Below are 16,069 nucleotides of genomic sequence, written 5' to 3'. Positions count from 1 at the left end.
CTGTACAATTTCTAATTAATAAAATAATATGAGCAAAATATAATTTTAAAAATTTCCTTCTGAAGATTTCTGTTTAATCACATGACCAACCTGAAGTGCCTCGTAATGCTCCTCTTCAGCTGCTAAATAAAACACGCTCTTTTCCTGTTTGTCAGTTGCAGTTATTTTAGCTTTATATTTTAAAAGGATTTCAATGGTAGTGGCATGGCCATAGCATGCAGCTATTAGTAAGGGTGTGAAGTTATCCTTATCTTTGCGCTCAATTCTTGCTCTCCTAAATACAGCGGCAGAAAAGGCAATAATGAGTAAAACGATATGAAGCTCTGTCTACACTATCAAAGTTTTTGCAACAACTGTATGTATAATTTGACCATATATGGGGATGATGGTATCACAGCACACCCATATATGGACAAATCATAGGTATTCAGGAGCAGATCCAGTTGGGAGAATGGGGGGGACATGTTCCTCCCCCCTCCCACCTTTTTGCCACTCAATTAAAAAATTTTCAATGCAAATCAAAGGTATGTGCTACTCACTTACCTATTCTGAGACTGTTGTTCCCCCTCTCCCTTTTGAAAAATTCTGGATCTGCCCCTGGTATTTGTGATAACAGTGTGGACAGAGGTATAAGCCAGGGTTACACTATCAGAATTCATTCAGACTTTCAACAGAAAAAGTTTGATTTGTCTGATAAAGATGAGAATATTCAGACCGCCAGAGGCCATCTCAGACAGCACCCTAACACGATTTATTGCCAGGGACAGCCTTTAGGTTGTTGTGAGAATATCAAACATTCTACGTCATGACTGTGCCCGACACAGGACTATCGCATCAGCGTTTAACTCACACAGTGACCGGGTTGCGTCTTACAACTCTGTTTGAGTTGGACTTAACAGGCACTGAAAGACGTGATTTTGTTTCATCAGATAAGTCTGGAATAAGCATGCTATTGGACAATGTCTGACCAAAAAGTATGTTGAGTCTGACAGAGATCTGATAGAGTCAGCATATTGGATTATTGTAGTTATTATAATATAATGATTGGAAGTTCACACTAATCAACAATAGTGTGCTTATGTGTCCACACTAGAAGTTTTATGTGACAAATATATGTTATATGATAATATATGGGTATGATGATGTCACATCACATCCATATATGGGCAAATACCATTATCTGTCACATAAAACTTCATAGTGTTAACAAAGTTTTACATGCTGAATGACAGACTGAAGCAAACACCTTAGTTTATCCAGATGACACATTAAAATCATATTATAAATGGTTCGCTATGATTATATTGATAAGCATAAATTTAATTGATCCTAAAGGCCAAAATTGATGCAATATGTCACATGATTATGATACACCATCGAGGCATTAGACCATAATTAATTATGAAATAAATTAGTAATATTAGTCATCTATATGATTTTGGTTTTATAATGTAAAATTAATAAAATATTTACTTCTCGATCAGATACTCGACCACTTGTGAACGGTTGAACTGACAGGCGCGATGTAGGGCTGTAGCATGATCCTTGTTTACAGCATCAATACGTGCATTGTGGGCTAGCAATTTCTTGACAATATCAGGGTTCCCGGCAACAGCTGCTGAGTGAAGAGGCGTGTCCTGATCCTTCCGACGACAGTTCACATTAGCATCTAGGAAATGAGTATAAATGTAAAATAACATTATTCATAAATTTTACACGAAATACCCCCAAGCAGGATTATAATAGACTTGTACTTGTATTGTGATAATAATATAATAATAATAATAACAATAATAATAACAGCGGCGGCGGCGACGACAACAATAGGATAGGATAGTAATATTAATGATAACAACAACAATAGGATAGGATAATAATAATAATAATAATAATAATAATAATAATAATAATAATAATAATAATAATAGTAATAATAATAATAATAATAGGATAATAATAATAGTAGGATAGGATAATAATAATAACAATAATAATAATAATAAAAATAATATTACACTTTGTATTGCGCATAATGATAGAAAAAGCTTCTCTGCACTTTATATTAAAATAATAAATAAATAAAATATAATTAAGTAGCAGCTGGCAGCTGGTATATATGAGATGTCTGATAGGGCCTAAAGTTGGTGGCGCTATTCCAAATCAGCACAACATCATCGAACATTTCTCTGCTAGAAAGAAGTAATGAAACGCCAGTTCAGAATGAGACCAAAAAGCTCTCAAAACATTCTTTAAATATGTCTTCACCTTTATTGGTTGATTAAAAATAACTTTACAACCTACTACAATATAAACAACCAGATGAATTTGTTTCATTAATAAAATATATTTAAAAAAAATTAAATGCAGAATCTCTGAGAGGTCATCATCCGCCACCGCCCTAGCGCAATCTCCAATCCCTACCTAGGTCAAGATAGACAGTAACAATGGCCTTGTAGAAGACTAACCATTGGATGACATTTCTTTTTACCAGAGTTTAGTTTGAATATTTTCTTTACATCCATTAGCAAGCACACCAATTCCAACTACAGGATGAATGTCGCACTAACAACTAAGTCTGTTTCATTATGAGGTTTCAGGACGTGGAATCTTTACTTACTTTCTGAGAGACACAAATCAACGACACCCTCATGTCCACTATCAACTGCCAGGTGGAGAGGTGTATTATCTTCATTGTCCACATCTCGAAGCATCTTAATATACAAAAATCACATTTACGTAAATTTCCACCAAAATATTACTCTTGAAAAAACTCTCAATTCACTTTACAACAGAATAAAAGAAGAGTCAGAAAAGATGTATGTACAGTAATATCTTACATCATTATTACAAAGTGAAAAACTAACTCAGTTTTTCTATAAACCAGAAAATTCAGACTGGGCCCCTGTTACTTGTCAATGAACGAGCTACTATTTTAAGTCCACGCATCAAGCGCCATGAGTAACTTGTCTGATAGATATTGGTGTTAATAACACTATTATTTTACTAAATGTTTCTTCCTAAAGATAGTGAAATTACAATAACTCAAATTTCCGATGGGAAGAGATGAAATTGTTTAGCATAAATTTTGAAATTGAAGGTTTGATTAAAGACATGAAAACAATTTACTTGTAATAAATTTTAACACACAATGCATCTTGATGTTCAAATGTACCAGCAAAAATAAATAAATGTCATCATCTGAGCATAAAGGTTAATATTTAAAAAATCCTAAGAATAAATATTATTACACACAAAAATATTAAGAATGTTGATCAAAATATGCTAGTTAAAGAGAATTACAAATTGTAAATGTAGTGACTGTAGGGCCCGTACCTAAGGCTTCTCCAAGCTCTATCACCTTGAGAGAAGCGTTCGGGTAACTCTGCCCAGTGGGGTACTATCAAAGGTCCACCAACTTTGATGTTTTTGATATTTAATAATGTATTTTGATGGGGTTTTTTTTTTATGCTGATAAGTATCAAGTCTGCTGATAAATGTCAGGTATGAGGCCTCTAGGTTTAGCCAGTGAGAGCTCACATATTTTTCGCCACTGTGTGAGTGGTATGACAAAATGTCTGCATATTTCCATGCTATATAAATGAAACATTATGCAACTACTTTTATTTATGTCAAGGTTGTTTCTTTCTTTTGCCCTGTCCTATTGAGATTAGATTGCATGACACAGAGGTTATACAAGTTTTCAAGTATGAAAAATAATCGGGACAGGAAATAACATTATATCTATGGACCTTAGAAACACTTAGGAAACAAACAAATATTCTGACCTATCTACTAATTTGTAAAAAGAGCTGAGAGCATGAATAGTTAGAGTCAGCAGTCGGTGTACAGTGCAGTGCGAGTTTACAGCCATTTTGTGAGCTTGGGTCACAAATTTTCTTTTCTTTATCATTATCATTTCTAGATTTAAAAGTTTATAGTACCTCACTGATACATCCTTGCTTCTTAGCTGCAGCAAACAAGAGTTTAACAAGTTCCTCGTGCCCCTCAGTGCAAGCAAAGTGAAGTGGTGTGGAATCGTCTTCATCCTTGCATCTGATGTTGGCACCAGCAGAAATCAGCAGCTCAGCGACCTCTTTAACACCATGGATACAGGCGTTGTGAAGTGGTGTCAACTGCTGCTTATCAACAGCCTAGATATTAATACAAATTAATATATAAACATCCCTGAAATAATCATGCAGTAGTAATGTGTACATTGTACTATTAAAATACAGCCTACTTGTTTATATAGCACATCTAACTATCCTACGACACATTTAACTATCCTATGTTACATGGAGTAGTAGTACTACACCTTACATTGTACTATTAAACATACAGCTAATCTGTTGACATATCACAAAGCACTAACAAGCCTGTCAAGTAATCTCACTGTTTCTGTTTTATTTGCTCACTTTTTGTCGGTTTTTTAATTGGGTAGGATAGTCAAACACTAGCACCATTAGAGCTTTTGTGAGTTGTGAACTAGCAAGCCCTCATTGAGGCTTCAATGTGCTGGTAAACAAAGCGGTGATGCAGGTTTCTTCTGCTTTCTACAGGTTTTAGCTTAGGACATTTCATGGGTATATTTCACGCTTTCTAGTACAAGCTTTTTCATGTTTCTGTCTGTTGCGCCTTGAGCACTATCTTAGTGGATATATGCGCTTTATAATTCATATTTATTATTATTTGTCTACAGTAATATAGCCTGTGTTACTTATTCGTTATTATGTTTTCATTTTTCTTACCTCGATGTTGATCTGTTTACACTGCAAGAGGTCCGCTGCGGCCACCTCATTGCCACGCATTGCGGCAAAATGAAGGGGCGTCGACCCATATATGTCTTTTACATTCACGTCTGCTCCCTTTTTCTCAAGATACTCAATAACACTAGAAACCCGCCCACCAATTCCATCATCAACTTCCTAGAATATTGGTACAAAAAGAAATAATGAGATATTAATTAAAAATACAAGGATTATGTAAATAATGTCAATAGTAATAAACAACATCATCATCACCAATACCATCAAAATCATCATCATCATTTACTCATCATTAAGATTATTAGCACAATAAATATCTCCATCATATCAATTCTTTACATATTTTTTATTATTTTTTTTAGGGTTGAATTCAATAGTTCTTTTCACATCACACTCGCCAGTAAAATTACAGCCCTGGTAAAAGTCTCAGTAGCGTCAAATTATTTGATTTTCATATAATTAATAATTTTAAATTAATATTAATCTTATAGTGCATATAATGCCAATAATTCACTAATTCCAATAAAACACTTGCATCGACCTACTGGTTTATTTCATATTTCAATCACTGTTCTAATACACAAAACAATTAAATTTAAAAAAATAAATTGCTATAAATAAGTTGATGAATCCCCAAAACCAAAGAATCCATAAAAATAAGATGATCAAATAATTACCCATGGGATAGTTTGTAACAGATTCAAAAGAAATATAAGAAAAGTATATTATGTTGATGATGCTGGGTAATGCTCCAGTGATTATCAATGTCTTACTTATACTATGGAATTCAAGGCTTTATATGTCAGGTTCTAGATCACTGCCTGATTCTAAAGTACTGTATTACAAATACAAAATGTCAATGAGGGCAAACTAATCTAAATAATGTTTTGTAATCTACAAAATATAATAATCGACATTAATACATACAAAGTCGAAAAATGATTGTGACTGAATACATAATTATGCTGTAGAGCAGTGTGAAACCTGTTTGTATTTCACCTTAGGTAAACATACTCTGTTTAGTATAATACTTGGATGAGAACACTTAGTTTGTTGAATCAACAATGCATGTGAATATACAGTGAAAGTCTAAAGAGTTACTAATGGACCACCTCTCTTTAAAAAAACAAAAACACTACCAGTACCCTCCACCCCACCAGCTCCCGTCACCCCAATGGGAAAAATATTATCCTTTAAATCTTCCCTAAAGTATATTAAACTTTATTGTGTAGCAATACAATACAGTGATTTATTGCTACAAATTAATAATTATCATCAAGACATTCAAAATCAGTTAACCAGGTTTATTATAGTCAAAGAGGATGTTATTTTTCATTTTAATCTATAGTATATTGTTGCATTGAGGAATTAAATAAATACAAAGAAAAGTTAACTATACAGTTAGAATTTTTATATTTAAACAAGTGGAAAAAGAATATTATTAAAAGAGTCAAAAGTCAAATGCTAAGAATAAAAATTAGATACTAGTGATAGTCATATTTATTAAACATTGCATAATTTTGAAATAAAAAAATGCTTGGAAATAATTCTATGACCTCTAAATCATCATCATTGAGATACAAAACACCCAAAATTAGTCATATTTATTAAACATTGCATAATTTTGAAATACAAAAATGCTTGGAAATATATTCTATGACCTCTAAATCATCATCATTGAGATACAAAACACTCAAAATTATTTAACCAGGTTTACTACAGAGTCAAAGAGGATGTAATTTATTGTTATAATTTATAGCATATAATATTGTTGCATTGAGGAATAAATAAATACAAAAAAAGTTTTTTTCATATTTAAACAAGTGGAAAAGGGAATATAATAAAATGAGTCAAAAGTCAAGTAAATAGATGTAAGTGGTGAGTCATTTTTAACCAACATTATTTTGAAATAAAAAAAAAAATGCTTGGAAATGTATTCTTTGACCTCCAAATCATGGAGGCAACAAATTACATCTTCTGTAAGTGACAGCTGATTCGCAATAACAAGACACATTTATGATCATGCAATAGACAAACGTACACTTGGGATTAGTATTCAAATAATATTCAACCAGAGTTAATACTACTGCATAGAAGGATTTTTATACATCGCAAGGAGGGGGAATTGGGGAATAATAAAAGGGATTAGTAACAGAAGTTAAGACCTAGACTATACCCTCTATAAAATGCTTATATTTTAGTTCTATGATGTAGGTAGGGTTAATAAAAATTATAAATATATAATACAATTGAAAATTTCAATTTTCTGGGCTGACAGTTCCATTTTATTTTTGAGGGGTGTTTTCTTTAGGGAGAGAATATGCAATTAGTCGGTTTATCCAGAGTTATTAAAGAAACAAACTAGACATGTTTACATTTGATGCATCATCAGTTTAAGGAACATCTTCATATTGGCTGGTCTAACCTCTTGAATTATGTTATTGTGTATCATATATAAAAAGTGAATTAATTATGATAATACATAAATCCTTATTTTTATTGCTATTAATTGTGTAGTGCTACTTACATTTTTGAGCTATTTAATTTAAGATTTATATAATTGCATTATGTGCATATATCAATTACTTCCATATTTGTCTTAATTGTAGTTTTTGTAATTTGGTATTAGTTACAATTAGTGTTTATTAGATTGGAGGTGGAGGAATATATACTTGATGACAGTAGCTTCTTTGTTACTTTTATTTCTTCCTGGCAACTCCTTTTTAATTTGTTATTGTATATTTGTAATGTCATATCTGAATAACTAATAATAATAATAATTCATGCAATATGGAAATAGTAAAGGTGATTTTTTTCAAATTACTGCATAATATGATAAAGCAAATGAGAGCCACATCATTATAATAAAACTGAAATTTATTCACAAAAATAATTTGATTCAAAAAAATAAAATAAATGATGCTTAATTTGTCAATAAAATTATATTTTTTATTTCCTCCCACCTTGATAGTATTGGCAGAACCATTTTGTTAAACGAAAATATATTTTTTAGCCACCTCTATATATAAAAATTAATTTTGCTAATAGAAGTCTTGTAGTATTTTTACTGCACCAGGCTAAGACAACAACCTAGTAAAAGGAAGCTCTTAACAACCTCCTTCAACAGCTGTATGAATTGACACCCAAGAATAGATACTATACCAAGTGTTAGATGATGAAATACCTATGTAGTAGTATCTATTTTTAAAGGAAGATTCACAAATTTGCTAGGTAAAGCAAATTTAATGCTTTCGCTAATCCTATATTCTTTATTTTCTTTACATTACATTTTGTAATTCCAGTTTATCATACACTATATTTGTGACATATAAAGTGAATTTTCTTTCATTATCTAAATTTTTAATAGTAAACATATTAACGTTAGTTGTTTAGCTGTTACAAAGAGTGATCATTAAATTATTATATAAGAAAGTATCCAATGTTAAAATAAACATGCAGGAAAAAATTATAATTAATTCTCTTTGAAATAAAACTCACTATATCAACATACTGCTGAGACTGTGGAGAAAATAAAAAGATTTCACGCAAAATAAAACCATCTAATCTACTGTACACATCAAAATTATATCAAAATAAAATGACAGCAAAATGACAGCAGCTATATATTTTTATAATAATTGTAAATAACGTAACTGATTGCTTTAGTGAATTTTGTATTGCTAGGATAAATAAGTATTTGTTAATTGATAATTGTAATTATTATCTTTTTAATGTGCAGCTTTTATATAAGCTTTAATGAAATTTTGTTCAATTATAAATAGAATTTTAATGTGCATTATTTTTTTGTAATTATTTATTAAAAGTAGCAAAATTTATGATTGTGTATCACAATAAATCAAGAATAAATAAAAAGGGATATTCAACATTGCACAGAATTTATAAATGCAGGCTAAAATTCACACATCATGGAGACACTTTATAGTGAATGTACCATGAATTAAATTGGATTATAGACAGGAAATTTAATCACCATGGACAAGTAAAAAGAAAAAGTAGTTTCTCGTCCTAATATTCGGAAAAATGGAGAATGAGGGCACTTTTTCTCTTTTTTTTTTACTCCGCGGTGGCAAATCCAAGATGGTGGATGGGAAACAGCTACTATTTTCTCACTTTTACCAAGTGGACACATTGAAAGCAAATAAAGGAAACACTAGACATGATTTATACCATATGCAGTATATCCCCATCCACAGAGAGAGGACACAAATTTGGTGAGGCACAGAAAATGGACGCACGAGGGGACGAGAAACTAGTAATTTTTTTTATCTGGCCTTAGACGAATCATCTAAGTTGTAGTCTGAATTATAAAGTTGAATTCCAGCAGGCTACAATATTACTTACGTCATTTGACAATTCACCATCTGAACGTGCTTCAGAGACACGAGTTCGTTTGTAACGAGCAGCGAAGTGTAACGCTGTCAAATCATCATCTCCTGGCTTATGAAGGTCTAAAAGGTTGAGCAGAAATATCATCGTAAAAAATGCATAATTTATGTAATTGTATGATTACATTACACAATTTAAACATTTTAGCTAATTGATGAAAAATATAAAAGCCATCACATTATGAATATTATAGTATATTATGGATCAAATAGTAATAAAAAAATATATTAAGAAATGTCATCCAATATATTCATCTACACCATTATCAAACTAAATATTATTATTGACTAATATTACAGTGCTTTCTGCTTTCGTCATCTTATTTTATTGACACTGCTTTAAGCTGGTAGCCTTGATAAGAATGCTTTTGAATAAAGTGTATAATAATGCAATTTGCATGCAGGCTGTATAACCAGAATTTCCATTCATTCAGTTAGTTATTAAGAAGAGATATTGTATATGAAGGGACAATACAATGTAAGTTTTATTAAAGTTGGGTGTTTCTATAGCACCTTGGATGGATGCATCCTAGTTCTATTATTCATGCTATATCTTTATATTCCTTTTTTTTTCATGTGCGAAATGGCAATGTCAACCAAAAACAGAAAAACAGATCATAATTATAAATAAGAATCTATTACTACTACTATTATTGTTATTATTATTATTATTATTATTTATATAGCACCCGTTCTTTGTAGTACAAAGTGCTTCATTTCCCTGGCCATTGGGTCTACATGCTTAATGTTGCTGCTTAATCAGTGCGGGGGCAGGTAATGTGATCATGGAGGTATAATTTTATACCTCCATGATGTGATCAGATACCCATTTACACTTGTGGGTAGAGAGAAGCAATGCAGATAAAGTGCCTTGCTCAAGGACACAAGCAATATGTGTACAGTACAGTAATTGTAAATAAGAGGAATGAAACCAATTTTGAATTTCAATCCATAGTGGTCAGGGAAACCTTTTGACCTGTTCTTCAGAATCTGATTGAAATACAATTAACTGCATGCCTGCTTTCCTATGCCTCTGTTTCAAAATCCTGCACTGCCGTTATTTTATGCATTTAATCAACACAAATTTGATTGACATCTGTTAATTAGGACATTGATTTACTGTATGTATCCTAAATTAGCACACACAAGTTAATTAGTCAATGTCTTTAATTAAGTTCTAGATAAATATCAAGGTTTTTCAATGCATATAAAAATTAATTTTCTTCTAGTTTCTAATCTGCATTTAGTTAGTGTCTCATCAATAATCCGAAGATCATAATCAAATCAAAAACCGAAAGGTCCACTGATTAATCTCAGATAAGAAAGTATAATACATACTCCAAGTATTGAAATACACGCCATAATCAAATCACTTACATTATGTACTGTAGGCTTAAATCCTTTTATATGCTATATTTATGATGTATATTGGTTTTATAATATCCTTGTGTTTGGTCATGGTTGTATATGGACAAAGAGTTATTTTATAGGCATTTATATTCTTTTCAGCATATGGGCAGAGATGATAAACTACAAAATAATTACACTGTCTAACAGTTGCAAAAGTGGCAAATAAAAACCAGTTGTAAGTAGGATACGTTCTTTTCCAAACATAACAGGAATCATAATATAAGCAACTTAATAATATTAAGTCAAATAAATATATAATTATAGTCACATTGTGTTATTCTAACTAGAATTATATGTTATACCGCAGAGTACCTGTACACTAATTAAACGGTCATACAAAGCACTGTAGTATACAGTAATACTCATGTCTTTGACTGAAGTGTCAATGTGAAGGACAAAACTGTATCATAGAAATAATAAAGGAAAAGCAATTAACTAGAACATCCTCTTTCTTACATATTAGAAGGTCAAGGGTCTTCAGTGGTTTCGGAAAATTTCAATGGGAAAGCTTTGCTATACGAATGCAGGTTGTATAGTCCTGAATGTGGATTATAAGCCCTGAATCATGTCAATTTATAAACTTAACTATAATTTAGAAATAAAAAAGAATCTTATTTTATAATTAAAAAATTGCTTTTTCTTTGGTAACACACATAGAATTACAGTACATCAAATTCACATCTTGATAAACATAAAATAATAATAATAATTTAGTTTATTTGTATGACAGTGTTAAGTTTTCCATATTTTAGTTAATGATTTTAACATTTTTCATAATTTGTTGCTTTGTTGCAACCTTTTTGAATGGATTATATAATTTTAACCCTGTATTTAATTAATTTGTTATGATATTTTTTGTATGTACCGTATTACATTATATTTTATTGAATCTGTTTTATTGTAAATTTGAATATTTTTTTCTATGGGAGATGAATTAAATTGATTGATTGATTAGAATTACCATAGCGTATACTGGTCTGCCATGTTGAGGTTTTATGTACATAATAAATGAATTTTTGAGATAAATACAACAAATTTATTAGAAGCCAAGCCCTGGCCAGTGGCCCTGAATGTAATTCAGTATAAGTTTACCAACTATTAAAACATATTACAGTACCTGTACTATATAACTAAACTATACAATATTTGATAGACAAACAAAATGCAGTGTAATGTTAAGACAAGTCAAGGCGTTCCTTACTGGCACCATTAGACACGAGAAGTGTAACGATGGGTAAGTGATTATAACGAGCTGCATAGTGAAGCGCTGTTTGGTTATTTTCATCAAGTGCATTTATCTTCCTTTTCTTATTGGTCGAAAGCTGCTGGAGCAATCTCTCCATAACGCCAACATCACCATCTCGTGCAGCCTGCAAAAAAATTATCAAATCAATATTTAATAATAATAACATTATAAAAATTATCAAAATGCCTATTTAAGAATAATTTACCACTGTTTCTTGGAAAATTAAATGATTAAATTAATTTTAAATGTATTAATTTAAAAGTACTTACTGTTATGTCTGTCTATTTGGCAAATACAATATTTTACATTATATAACCTTCTAATTTCCAATTAAAAGTTAGAGAGTAATAACTTAAGTAAGAAATTGAAATATTATATTATAATTGCATGTATTTTAACTCATAAGTAGGCAATGTCTTTAATCTTTATGTAAAACATTAGTTATCATAATTAAATTTGTCTTTAGGACAGATAGATAAATTGTCAAGCTATCAAGTGCATTTCACTATAATTTTCAATCTGTTTATTATACTGTTTTTCAAACAGTATATGTAGAGTATTACAGTTTGATGCGATAGTTTGATGCAATGCAAATAAATATTAATTTCTGGATCTTGATTCAGATTATTTAAAATCTGGTATTTTGGTGGGATTTTTTTTTTTTTTAATTATTTTAAATATAGGTCAGTACTAAACTATGTTTACAGTTAAGAACATAATTATGGTATTCAGGTTATACCATGTGCCGGCATAGCATCTAGTACTGTAATATGGATATACAGTTATTGAATAGATGGCGAAAGAGTGTTAGATTACTATACACCCAGTGTTACTCAACCATGCATTTCATGGTCCACCGAACATATCAAATACACTTGTGTCATTTAGACTGCAAGTACACAAGTGTGTTGCTCGCCCACGGCAACAACAACAGAGGACACCACTAATACAAATAGACTACCACGAGATTACTGATGGAAAATATTACTGTACACTCTAAATGGGTGTGGTTCAAATTCGCTGGGCATACTGTACTTCAGTGAACTTTAATGAATCACGTGCCATAAATGATTTGTCACTTCCATTGTATTTCTAGGTAATTAATTAAAAATGAACTTCATCCTGCAAATTAATTAAAAAACTTGAAGCGGTTATTGAGACACAGGTTTTTGAACATTTAAAAACCAGGGGGAAAAAAGGGGCATAACTAACCCCCCCAGTTTTTTATTATTAAAAAATTTGTATCTCATCACCATTCCCCAAGTTTGCTATCAAACACCATTTTTGTGCGATAGAAAAATCAGTTGTACAACATACAGGTATTAACAATTTTTCCCTCCACAGCCTGGCTTTCAAGTACCGTAATGAAGACAAAATAATTCACACCAGTTCTTTTTAGAGATATCTATGTTGTGAACCACAAAAATTTACTATATTAGGACCATTAAAGTCAATTTTACAGTACCTTGGTATTTGGGTTTATAATTTATTTCTCTTGATTACTGTTTTTTATATTTAGATTTTTTATGAAAATAATTACAGGATATACAGATTGACAGATGCTGTTGTCGGATGAGGGGAGCGCAAAACATCAATCCAAAACCTATTGTATGTATGGGAACACTAATGAAGACAAAATAATTCTTTACACCTGTTCTTTTCAGAGCTACTATCTGTGTTGTGAAAGACAAGCATTTACTATAGTACTAGTAGGACCATTAAAGTTAATTTTTTTCTTAACATTTGGTTCTATAATATATTTCTTTTACTGTGTTTAATATTTAGATTTTATATGAAAATAATACAGATTATTAAATTGTGTAGATAAATGTTTTTTGATTATCCAGAATCAGATTGATGGATGCTGTCGTTTGAGGGGAGCGCAAAACATTGATCAAAAACATATGACCTATGTATGGGATGGTGGGGGGGAGGGTGTATTTTCCACTATTTGTGGTCCAGAAATAGCCACTGAAAGCTCATTTATGTTGTGTTTCTACTAGCTTAGTAGGCCTACAACTTTTTCTAGGAATTTAGTTCAGTGGAAGGTCCAGGAATTTGAAATAGAGGGGCCCATAGGAAGGATCACATTCACAGACCACCATAGCCCCCACCATGGTTGGGTTAAGGTAAAAAAAATGTATGCTTATTATATGGCACCTCTAGATGGCTGAAAATGGCATTCTTAGACCTAAATTACATTAATATTTTGCTTTTTACACCATTTTTTTTAGGGGAGGGGGGATGTGTTGGTGACTAGTCTCACATTGAATCTGCCAGTGAGTTCTTGAATTGTAGCACAGTTTGTCAATTTCTATTTCTTTTTTCAGAGTAGAAACACACACATAGTTTTCGCCATCACTTAGAAATTTTAGCTTTGCTTAGAGATTATTTTTTTGCTGCTGCGAGGAAGTGGAGGGCATGTAGGATGTACCCCGTCACCATTTCTGTATCTGTAACAACTGTCACACATAGGGCCTAGATTTAGAAGTTCACCGGTAACAATGAATTAGAACATAACAATGAACAGTGTGTTTTGAAGCTTATTAAAATATTAAAAAGAACTGTACCTGATGAATAGTGATTCCGACATCTTCAGCACTTTCCCATCTCTTGAGTGATGCGGCTGGGTCGTATGGCCCACCACCATTCGAAGGAACCGCTTCGTAATCTCGTCCACCACTAGAGCTGTTTGGGCGCGCTTGTTTCCGTGGAACCCCTTTCCGATCTGTCATTTCGTCACTGTCAATCGAATCCCTCCTCCTTATGTCCCGCAGTTGAACGCCCTCGACCTCCTCGAACCCACCATTCCTTGACATGTCAAATGACTCGGGGCTTGGGCTAACTTTATTCGAAAAACCTACTTTGACACAGCCTGGACTTGATGCTGATCCTATTTTTTTAGGAGTACTTCGGCGACTCTCATCTGCAGAAGTGCTGTCACCTGAAGAGGCAAACGTCTCTGCTATGTGTTCTGGAAACGCGATAAAAGGTGGTTTTTCATCGACAACCTCACCCTCTTTAGTACACGCTAGGTAACTCTTACTAATAATCTCTTCGGCCGCCAGGTTTTAGGGGTCACTGATAAATTGCTGATAAACTATTATCATTGAATTCCGATAGAACCGCCGATCCAATAAACTCTTCTGCTTAGTGCACTTTTTACGTCAATACCACAACAACACAGTACTGCACTGCAAACACAAAAAAATAAGATCGTAGAGGGCACCAAACCTCAATTACAGACTGTCAGGCCATGGAGGAATAACTATTTCTCCATGGTCTCAGACTGATTATAGTCTAATTACCAATGTGTACCGTTTACTTAATTACACAGGATTAATTACAATTTACAGTATGACTTTTTGTTTTAAATTTTATGTATTATGTGTTATGAGCTAACATCACATAATACATCACGTTTAGCCATTAAAGCATTATTTTAATGATAATTATTATTCCAATGGTTTATTGCTGATCTATTTGATAATAACGTAAAACCACGAATTGAAGCCATGACCTTCTTCTTTCTTTTTTTTTTTTTTTTTTTTTTTTTTTTTTTTTTTTTTTTTTTTTTTTTTTTTTTTTTAGTATACCTACATCTTTTAACCATAAAGTTACAAGGGAATTGTTACTGTTTGTTGATTTTTAACTCACTGACCCGTCTTAAGGGGTACTGACAAAAAAAATAGTTTTGAGATTGAATATTATACGTGTTTTGTTATTGGAAAACAGTAAGCCTTTTAAAGATCTATCATCAGAAATCTTAAACAGTATTGAAATTCTCTTAAGTTTTAATGATTATCCGCGGGTCTTTAACCAGTAGGCCTATCGCTGATGGATTTCCGATTCAACCCCTCCGGCATTTTTCGGATCTTGGATACGGCACTGCTTACATGTCTGCATGTCAAATACTATAAATAGGCTAATACCGAGCGAAATTGCTAAACTACAGCGAAATTTTCTGGTTTGGTAAAGTTTAATGCCGGGTTTTCGAAAAATACAGGTTTCGAAAACGTCATAATGTGTGGTTCCCGTCTAAATAATTCAGTTTCGAGAAGTCATGGTTTCTAAATGTCGTCACCACGGTCGGCGAAACATTTACGGCGAATCTACCGTTCTGAAACTGATTATTAACTTAACATCTCTTCAAAGATGTTCCGTAAAAAAGCCAAATACATTCTAATTATAAACATAGAGGAATTATTTGCAAATAAGATGATTCACTCGTCCGTCACTTA

At 32.0% G+C, this 16,069-nt stretch overlaps 1 protein-coding gene across 4 annotated transcripts in view; it reads right to left on the bottom strand.

The window, feature by feature from the left end:
* LOC117117768 (transient receptor potential cation channel subfamily A member 1 homolog) overlaps positions 1-15,011 on the bottom strand; it is a 33,608-nt gene extending 18,597 nt beyond the window's left edge. The window contains exons 1-9 of one of the 4 annotated variants that reach the window (XM_033262195.1): positions 14,399-15,011; positions 11,784-11,952; positions 9,129-9,235; positions 8,265-8,285; positions 4,749-4,925; positions 3,942-4,151; positions 2,618-2,711; positions 1,474-1,669; positions 91-274 (exon numbers count right to left, since the gene is read on the bottom strand). In XM_033262195.1, the coding sequence (XP_033118086.1) occupies positions 91-274; positions 1,474-1,669; positions 2,618-2,711; positions 3,942-4,151; positions 4,749-4,925; positions 8,265-8,285; positions 9,129-9,235; positions 11,784-11,952; positions 14,399-14,647 (1,407 nt within the window). In that variant the 5' untranslated portion in view covers positions 14,648-15,011. The remainder of the gene's footprint in view (positions 1-90; positions 275-1,473; positions 1,670-2,617; positions 2,712-3,941; positions 4,152-4,748; positions 4,926-8,264; positions 8,286-9,128; positions 9,236-11,783; positions 11,953-14,398) is intronic. The other 3 variants (XM_033262194.1, XM_033262196.1, XM_033262197.1) reach the window with 3 other exon arrangements.
* Positions 15,012-16,069: the final 1,058 nt, after the last annotated feature.

The sequence above is a fragment of the Anneissia japonica genome, unplaced genomic scaffold, assembly GCF_011630105.1.
Source record: "Anneissia japonica isolate Jap-2015-1 unplaced genomic scaffold, ASM1163010v1 scaffold234_len1672027_cov178, whole genome shotgun sequence".
Lineage (NCBI taxonomy): Eukaryota > Metazoa > Echinodermata > Crinoidea > Comatulida > Comatulidae > Anneissia > Anneissia japonica.
Note: the sequence above shows the minus strand (reverse complement) of the source record. Positions and strands in the feature narration are given on the sequence as shown.